This window comes from Pan paniscus, chromosome 12 (assembly GCF_029289425.2).
Source record: "Pan paniscus chromosome 12, NHGRI_mPanPan1-v2.0_pri, whole genome shotgun sequence".
NCBI classification, from domain to species: domain Eukaryota; kingdom Metazoa; phylum Chordata; class Mammalia; order Primates; family Hominidae; genus Pan; species Pan paniscus.
This window is the reverse complement of record NC_073261.2, coordinates 95,578,569-95,588,401: the sequence shown is the minus strand read 5'-3', so window position 1 is coordinate 95,588,401 and position 9,833 is coordinate 95,578,569. Positions and strand designations below refer to the sequence as shown.

General features: G+C 49.8%; 1 protein-coding gene across 3 annotated transcripts in view; it reads right to left on the bottom strand.

Annotated features, from left to right (window-relative positions):
• Window positions 1–365: 365 nt before the first annotated feature.
• Window positions 366–9,833, bottom strand: part of GALNT14 (polypeptide N-acetylgalactosaminyltransferase 14) — a 227,400-nt gene continuing 217,932 nt past the window's right edge. For all 3 annotated transcript variants that reach the window (XM_024927753.4, XM_003827154.6, XM_063594637.1), the window contains 2 exons: window positions 2,122–2,241; window positions 366–958 (listed from right to left, as the gene is read on the bottom strand). In XM_024927753.4, coding sequence (XP_024783521.2) covers window positions 922–958; window positions 2,122–2,241 — 157 coding nt within the window. In that variant the 3' untranslated portion in view covers window positions 366–921. The remainder of the gene's footprint in view (window positions 959–2,121; window positions 2,242–9,833) is intronic.

Genomic DNA, 9,833 nt, shown 5'->3' with positions numbered 1-9,833 from the left:
TAATGCTAGATGATGAGTTAGTGGGTGCAGTGCACCAGCATGGCACATGTATACATATGTAACTAACCTGCACAATGTGCACATGTACCCTAAAACTTAAAGTATAATTAAAAAAAAAAAAAAGAAACCCCTGATCTGGTCCCACTCTCCTAATTTGACATAACAGGAAATGGTGGGTCAAAGAAGTTACATGTCATTTTAAGATCCCACAGCTAGTTGGTGGCAACCCAGGATAAGGGCACAGGTCTCCCATCTCCCTGTCTTCTTTGTCCACTCTGCCACAGGTGCCCCCCACCCCATGCCCCTATTCCGTGAAGAGCTCAGCTTAGCCCTGAGCCAACAAAAGAAGAAAAGAGCAAGAGATGTCCAGAGACAACTTCTAAGTTTCTCTTTATTTCTTTTGGAAACAACCTCCATTCTTCATCTCTCAATGTAGTCCTGGCCTAGTGAAAAAGAAGGCTTTTCTTTCTGGCCTCCAGAGACTGCTTCCTTTGTAAGAAAAGGAACAATAAACACTTCCCATTAGGTTTCTGTCTCCAGATACCAATCAGGGAAAGACTGGCCAGGACTGGAACTTAACGGCCTTGAGAACATGTGGGATTTGTCTTTGAGCCCCATTGGCTTGTGATGTTTTCCTCTGTCCTCCCTGAGACAGTTGCTCCTGTCCTGGGGGGCTCTGCCTCCACCTCCCAGTCCAGGATGTCTGAGGTGGTTGCGGGCTGCTTGCTGCCCAGTTTCCAGTCTGTTCTGGTCCAGGGAAGCACCACCCCATGGCCCTCGCTGCTTCTGGCAGGGGTCCTCAAGAGCTCACCATGTCCCAGTGCTGGCTCATGAGTGAGGACTCACATGGGTTGACGACGATTTCCTTGCCGTTCTCGGTGCCATCACCGAACATATCTGTATCAAGGCAGAGGTGGGATGCTATGTGCTCGATGTGGGAACCAGTTTTGGTCCATTGCTGGTAAGACAAAGAAGAGAGTGAATGAACTAGGTGCCATCAGTAATATGGGAGCTCCAGCTTTATCAGAAAGGTAGGTGCCTCATGTCTAGGGTCACTCAGAGACTTGATTTCATGGTTTCATAAGCACTAAAACTGCAACTAATTGCTCTACCAGGTATTATTGTTGGTTTCTTTTTTTAAATTGGATTAAAAAAAGTTAAAAGCAAAATCAATATGTTTACTAGGAAAACTCATTAGGAGGCAATAACTTTCCAAGCAGTAGCCCAGAAAACATGAAGCGAGTTAGTCACAGGAGCAACCTAAGAAACGATCCACACTCAGCATCTGCACGATGGCAGAGAAGTGGGGAAGAGCTGGGAGCGGCGAGTGTGATGGCAGGAGGGGCTGGGGGCTTCTTCAAAATGTGTCAGCACACGACGGGCCAGGGCAGAGAGGCAGGTCTCATGCAGCAGGTTCTCACACTTGACCTCGCATGACAAAGGAGGGACTGGACACATCAGGGGAAGCACCCCGGAGAGGGCACTGAGCACGTTACTGCCAAGAAACAGTCACAGCTGCCCTGTGTAGTGGACATTCTCAACCCCATTTCAGAGAGGAGGAAATGGACATCCAGAGAGATCCAATAACCTGCCATGGGTCACACAGCCTGTAAACCATAAAACAGGCATTTGAATCTTGTTCTCTCTAACACCAATACCCAGTTGGCAAGAAACTGAATGGAGACATCACTTTGCTGCTAGAGGAACTGGGAATGCGGTGTATCCAGAATGCTAGGAAGTTTGGGGGACACACTGCCAGAGCCCAGGGCCCTGAAGGCAAGGGTCAAGTCTTGCTCATCCTTGTGACCCTGAGATCCTTGTTTGGGATCCCACTTGGGGAACAGAGCAATGACAGGAAAGTAGAAGATGACTGGGCATGGTATGGTCAGTGGAAATCAATAGGCTTTCATGGGGCAGGCTGACCAGTGAGGGTGGATGTTGCCGTTGCTTCTAGCATCACAGAGGGGATCCCAGGCAGCACTTTCCCTCCCTCTCCTGACCTCTCTTATCAACTCTTCCTCTTCTAACAATTTCTCTCTTTTCCTGCTCATCAGACTAAGCCCTCAACAGGCAGTCACATTACGGAGATGGCCACATCCCAGGGACCTGCTGAGCACTTACCTGTCGGTCATCTCCATTCTTGCAAAGGACAAGAACCACTGGGGCGCCAGGGAACAAGGTGATGACTGACAGGCACAGCTCCTCCTGGAGGATCTGCTGGGTGTATGTGAAGGCCCATACCTGGGGAGAAAGAGACCAGGAAGGTTTGTTCAGGATCCAGGAAGCCACCACTCGTGGCATACAACCACACTTACGGGTGTGATTAGCACAGGCTGGTAAGAAGCACCAAGGGTCCCAGTAGGCAATGATCATCAAGGTTACCTTGGAAAATGCTACTCAAGTGCCAGAGACTCGGAGGTCATATCTCCATGGAAATCTCCATCCACCCCATGAAGGGGCCTGGGCCTGGGCCATTCAGGCTGCCTCTGGGAGTCCTGAACAATTCTGGGCTTTGGGCAGGAGTCTGAACAACAACCCCAGCTGAGCTGTGTGCTCCACAGTTTTTGTTTGGAGAAAACATCTCGAGGGGGTCTGTTCCCAGCACTTGACATTTCAAGCAGCCGTCTAGCAGGTCAACTCCCCACCCCTCCATACCAGATATCTTTAGACTCTCCCCTGTTCTTTGAAAGGCAGTCCAAGTCAGTGTCCAGAGAACATGAGACTAGAGCACATGAAAGTTATGACAAGAGGAAGATGGAAGGATAAATGGAACAAGTGTTCCAAGGGAATGAATAAAGAAGGGTCTAGGGAAAGAAGAATGTTATGAGGATTCAAATTATTTCAGGAGGGTGCATGTGCCAGGATAATAGATCTTTTGGCCCCTGAGCTCTTTCAGGGAGAGAAGCTGAGAAATTGGATTGACAAGCAGAGTTCTGTTGGCATCAGGAAGAAGGGCATGCTGTGTCATTCATTATGAGGAATGATTCCAACATTTTTCCTCCAAAGTACCAGAGATCACTGAGTAACTGGATTATGAAGCCACAAGCACTTCCCAGTTCTTAAGTCAGTGGGGCAGAAAGTACTGGCACAAGCGGTTTTTTCCCCCAGGTTGTAAAATAAGGTAATATTTACCCTTTGCCTCCGTCTGGGGGCAAAGAAGATGATTCCTGAATTGGGTCCCCTGGGGAAGCTGCAGAGGATCCTTTGAGGGCTGTATCTGTTTCCACCACATCCCTGAAACAAGTTGACCATGAGCCTCTGGACCAGGTTACTCATTGGCTACTTCCCCTTGGCCCAAGAATGAAAAAGTCCACCTAGCAGGCCAGCCTCCTACTCTAGGACAAGGTGTCCCCCAGGCAGACATGGTGGTCATCTGTCTCTCGTTCTGCACCTTCCCTCCTGGTCCCTGGTCCTCTCCTGACCTCCATGGGCTGCTGAAAGCTTTAATTGTTTTCTGGGACCTGGGTGGTTCAGAGGAACCACTCCCACAGGCTCAGGACCTTCTGCTGTCCTGAATACGTCCATCTTGAGTCAACCTGACTTGCTGTACAATGACGCCTGGCTCTCTTGATCTGGGACTCACCGGCCTAGTGGGAGAATGGCTCCTGCATTAGGATTCTTTTATCCCTTTTCAAACTGTCGGTGTTGGGAGAAGACCTAGATCAGAAAGTACTCCCTGGGGAGAGATGCAAATATAGATGAAACAAGACTGTCCTCGAGTCTTGTTCTTACAGCAGGGCAATGGGTACATGGGCGTTCTTTATCCTATTCGACTTCTGTATCTATAGATATTTGAAATTTTCTATAATAAAAAGTCATGAGATACATTCCTTGGGACATATCAAGAAGTTCTTCTCTGGCCTTGTGAACATTACATTCTACACATCCCATTTGCCTTTCTCCAAGATAAGCTGAAAGGGGAAAGAAGTCTGTCCGCACAGAGGTGGTACAATGACCAGGCTGCTGCTGCTGCTGCTGCTGCTGCTAATAAGAGCTAACATTTATTGAGCGCTTATGATGTGCTCAGCATTATCCTGACAACTTTACACAGATTGATTAATTTTCATAAGAATCCTATTAAGTAGGTATTACTATTATCCTCATTTTATAGATGATGAAACCAAGGCTCGGAGAGGCTATCCAAAGTCATACACCAGCAAGTGGCCCCCACACCAACTTTCTCCAGCAGCTCTGCTCTTGTTGATGCTGGAGAGTTAGGGCCGGCTCTGAGCTCTTTTAGATAACTTTAACCCGGGGAGAAGACACCTGCCCCTGAGATTCTTCTTTCAGGTTGTAGACATTAAAACCAAAGATCAGCTCCACCTTGACAGGGGAGAGTGGCAAGAGATTCTTCTTCTTGGCCAGTTCCCAATGACAACCTTTATGAAAAGATGAACAAAGGTTGTACTCCCTTGCCAAGGTCTGGGGTGGGGCAGGCCAGAGAATAGTGCCCTCTCTAATAGAGTAATTGGGCCATGAGTATGAATGGAGGCCCACACTCCTGATTCTACACCAGACCATAGGATACACACAGTGCTGGCTTCTAGCCTGAGCCGCCCCGCCTTTTTCTTCCCCCACCTGGGCTGCATATCCAAGCTGAGTCATTCCCCTCTAAATGGTCTCCCTTGGACCTGGGGATGTGTACTAGAGACAGTCCACCCTCGGAGGACAAACCCAGGGATGAGACCCACGCAGGGTTTTGAATTAGGCTGGGGCCATTTGGGTGGGGGATTCTGAAGTCCTGAATATCCAGAATGTGATCTAGAAGGTGGGCCTGGAATATTCCTTGGCCTGTGGGGAGGAGAGAGAAGGGCCAAAAGGTCAAATGCAACAGCTGGACTACCAGAAAGTCATATGCCCTGAGATCAGTACAAGGGAAAGACGAAGTTCATTCCTTCTGACCCATTACCCGACTATAGAGTCTGTAGGGAACCACAGATTAGTATTTCAAAAATAAATCCTGCCATTATCTTACAATCACCATCATACAATGACATTGTGTTTTTTGTGTTAAAAGCATTAACTGATTAAATATAAAAGCCTCTTTTGAGAGCCCACTTTGGCATTTCTTCTTTTTTAATATCCTAGGGGTCCCAAAACTGGAAGTGCTGGATGGGTGGGTGGGTGGGCAGTTATTTTGACATCCTCGACCCTTGTTGTCCACAGATGCCTTTCAGGAAGAAATGCATTTGGGCATCTGGTGTGTTCCCAGGCCGGGACTTGATGAAAACATCTCAAAGACCCCCAAGGAGAATGTGTGAACAGGCACAGCTAATGAAGCCCTCATGCTAAGTGGACTTTCCATTAGCTGGTATTTCCTGGCATTTCAATAACTTAGCCTCATCATGTCCCAGAGGAAGGCTGATGTCTGGCCACATCTGAAAGAGGAGAGGAGGGAGGAGAAGCAGGAAACAGGAGCACGCAGGTGGGAAGCAAGGAGAGCATTTTCGGATTTCCATTCGGCAGCCTGTCAGACTTCCCAGAAGGGCCGTGATGAATGAGTTTATTAAAAGAATCCTGCAGTCAGAAACAGACTCCAGGAAGGCAGCAGAGGTTGCTCAGCAGGTCTGGCCTGGATTCGCTGAGTGCTGGGCCCTCTGCTGGTGGCTTCGTTTGGGGGCCTGGCAAAAGCCTAGCCCATGATGGAGATCCTGTGGCAGGCCAGGTCTCCCTAACAGTTGAACAGGCAGGCCTCCAAGACAACTGTTTCAGCCCTGACTGAGTGGGTAAGTTAAATGTTAAAGGCTGAAAGGGCCAGTGCCCTTTTACAAAGGCTTACATGTAACAAAAGCCCACCAAGAGTTTGTCTAGGCTTTTCCTGGGCCTTGAAGCATGACAAGATAATGAAGGAATTCTTAACAGGACCTGTGTAGGATTAAACAAGTTTTATCGGGGGTCTGAAGAAACTCCCCAGACCTCCACAAACAAGTTTTATTGGGGTCTGAAGGAACTCCCCAAACCTCCATGATTTAGCAGGAGACAAGATAAGAGTAATCACCCCTGGCACCTGGACCCATCTAGATTAAGTAAATTTACTGAGGCTCCAGGAGAAGGTCTTCAGGACTCACACCTTAGTTATAGATTAGAAGAAGTTAATCACTTATGTCTTTAGATGAATACACACTCACACGTAGACAAACAGCTTAGAAGGTATATAAGCTCTGAAAAACTTTGTAATTTTGAGTTGGTCTGGTGATAATTTCCAGGTTTTCTCTCTGTGCCCGGTTATAGAAATAAACTCTCTTCTTTCCCAGTTCATCTGCATCTCATTATTGGGCCATGAGAATAAGCAGCCCAACCCTTGGTTTGGTCCAGGAACCGTCCCTCCTATCCCAAAGCTGTAGCCACGGAAGGGCAACCCAGAGACCATCCTTGGTTGGTGTGGGTGGCCCCGCCCCCTCCACAGGGATAGGCCAGCTGGGGGCTGAGGAGGAGGGGAGTCACCAATGAATGAGGAGGGGATCGACTGGGCCAGACAGCCTTAAAACCTTCTGTGCTTGGAGGACATGTCTGGAGATGGCCACTGCTGGTGGGAGCAGGGAGGGGACAGGCAGGGGTCAGTAACCTTCTCTCTCTAGCAGATGCCAGTCTGGCCATAGCTGTGGAAGCTGGGATGCAGAGGGGCCACAGCACCCAACCTGGGGCTTGTGGTCTTGCACAGGACGGTGAAGCAGGGATGAAAGATTGTCTTAAGAGGTAACTAAAAGAGGGCCAGGCGCGGTGGCTCTTGCCTTTAATCCCAGCACTTTGGGAGGCTGAGATGGGTGGATCACGAGGTCAGGAGTTTGAGACCAGCCTGATTAATATGGTGAAACCCCATCTCTACCAAATATACAAAAATTAGCCAGGTGTGGTGGCACGTGCCTGTAATCCCAGCTACTCAGGAGGCTGAAGAAGGAGAATTGCTGGAGCCTGGGAGACAGAGGTTGCAGTGAGCTGAGATCATGCCATTGCACTCTAGCCTGGGCAAAAGAGTAAGACTCTGTCTCAAAAAAAAAAGAAAAAAAAAAAAAAGAGGCAGGAGTGAGGACGAGCCTGGGCCCAGGCAGAGGAGCTGCTCTTGGAATGGCCCAGGGCCCCTGCCTCTGGTAGGCAAGAAGCAATCAGCCTGGAGCAGCGGCTCTCAACTCTCCCCACTCAGCGGACCTCTGGCAGTGTCTGCAGACATTTTTGGTTCTATGGCTGGGTGAAGGAGTGTTTCTAGCCGCCAGTGGGTGGTGTCAGGGATGCTGCTAAACATCCCATGCTGCACAGGACAACCCCTCAACAAAGAAGGATCTGGCCCTATTACCAGTAGTGCTGAGGGTTAGAAGCCCTAGTCTCACCTGAAGGGCTTGGGCTCTGCAGGTGGCAGGCCTGTATCTGAACCATGCCCTGGCATTACTCACATACCACCTGGGCAGTCTCTCCAAGCCTCACTTACCCCATCTGTCAATACTCTCTCCAGGAGGGGTGACACCACCAGGCATAGGCAGGGCAGCACTGCTGGTTTTGTTGTAGTTAGACAGCCAAAGTGACAACTGCTTGTAAGAGACTCTTTCAAGGGCCAGGCCTGGTGCTAGTTGCTTCACATTCATTGTCTATTTAATTCTCATAACCACTATGGTTCCTGTTTTGTAGAAGAGGTAACTGAGGATCAAAGGGGCCAACGGTTACTCTGGCAATGCCAGAAGCAGACCCCAGGGTTGATTCTGAACTTGGCCTCTCCTTGGTGAGGTGGGACCTGAGCCAAGTATCCAGGGCCTTGAACATCTTAGTCCATACTGGGTACCTCCACGGTCCCTGAGACATAGCCTGAAGCTCTCCCTTCAAACAAGGCATCTAGAATGGATGAGCCTGAATTCAAATGAACTGCCCTCGTGATGCCTCTGGCTCTCTGAAGCATCAGCTGCAGTGATTGTACCAACTGTGACAATAGCACAAGTGAGCTGATGGCTGTGCTGGGGTCTGCTTCAGCCCCTCCCTGGTGGAGGCTTTTTCTCCAGAGGCAGCAGGATGACCTGGTGGGCTCCTAGACACACCTCCTTCCATTGGAAACTTTGATGAACCCACTTTTGGGGTCTTTTCTTTATTTCCAGCCCATTCTGTCCTTTCCTCCCATGTGGCAAGATTACACTTATATGTGTGATTAAAGCCCACACTCAGTACATCTTCGTTGGGTCATGTTGTTGGATCCTGGGGTGATACCAGGGCTAGAATCCCCACAGAGCTGCCTATTAACCTGTGAATTTGAGCGAGTTACTCAACTCTGTACCACAGTTCCCTTGCATGTAAAATGAGGATGACATCAGTCTCTAAGAGGGTCACTGCAAGGAACAAATGGGTTAATACCTATCCCAGAGTGGTGCTTTCCATTAGCAAATGCTCAATTGCTGTCTGCTGTGTTCACGATGGTGACCAGGGGGAGCCAACAAGAAGAGAGAGGACCTTACAGACCTTCCTTTGGAATCCTGCCCAGGAGCTATACTGGAGGCAGGGATGGAGCCATTCCCAAGGCTGTGTTGACAAAGCACAGGAAGGAAGGGTGGCATCGGGCAGGGAGGGTGGCATTGGGCAGGGAGGATGGCATCAGGCAGGGAGGGTGGCATCGGGCAGGGAGGGGGGTATCAGGCAGGGAGGGTGGCATCAGGCAGGGAGGGTGGCATTGGGCAGGGAGGGTGGTGTGTGGGCAGGGAGGGTGGTGTGTGGGCTGGGAGGGTGGCATCGGGCACGGAAAGTGGCATCAGGCAGGGAAGGTGGCATCAGGCGGGGAAGGTGGCATCAGGCAGGGAGGGTGGCATCGGGCAGGGAGGGTGGTGTGCAGGCAGCCTGTCCCACCAGCAGACTCAGGCTCACACACCTCGAGGCACCAGTGCCAGTCCAGGTTAGGGGCAGACTTTATCTTCACCTGCCCACCCAGGGTACCCACCTTGCATGCTCCACAGCCAGTAGCCCACACACTGGGAGACAGGTAAAAGGACGAGCTAAAAATATATCTTATGTTTTTCCCCTTTCTTTAAATTGGGATGGAAACTAGATTGGTGCACCTGTATTCTTTCTACCTTTCACAAATATTTTTCTAGAGTCCAATAAAGTTAAGAGGAAACTTGTTAACCTGGAGACTTCTCGGGCTTCACATGTTTACAAACGGATGATGTATTTCTCTCGCGTTTCACCTAAGGCATCAGTTTTCTGACATCTTCAATACACACTCAGATTAAATATTTTGCTCCCAAGGTTGACAAGTCAGCCAAGAGAGGAAGGGAAGGCGGGTGAGGAATGGATAGGACTGGGGGTGGAGCAGCATCGGGAGCCAGTGTCAGAACCAGAGGACAAAACAGTCTCCTTTCAACAACGAGGACGCCCCAGAGCCTGGGGCTCACCTGCCTGCAGAGACTGTGGGCAGCTAAAGCTGAACTCAGCCCTTGGCTCCCATTCTCTGGTGCTTTTACTCCACAGTTGAGGACCCTAGAGTCTCCAGGGCAAAAGGACCAAGCCTTATTTAAAAACCTATGTAGATCTCATCCCTGGGTTCATACATGGTCCCGTATCCCCAGCCAGTTACTTTACCTGGGGCTTTGCTTCTTCGCCTTTGAGCGTGTCCTCTGAGGGTAGACTATATCCCTAGTACACAGCCCTAGGCCCAAGGGGGACCATTTAGTTGGGAGTGACCCAGCTTGGATATGCAGCCAGGGTGTGAAGAAATGGGGACAGGCAAGACAGGAAGCCAGCATGGTATGTGTCCCAAATTCTGGTGTGGAATCGGGAGTAGGAGCCTCCATTCATGCTCTTGTCCCAATGCCCATAACATCAGGGAGGGGACTACTCTCTGGCATGGTCCTCCACCCGAGACC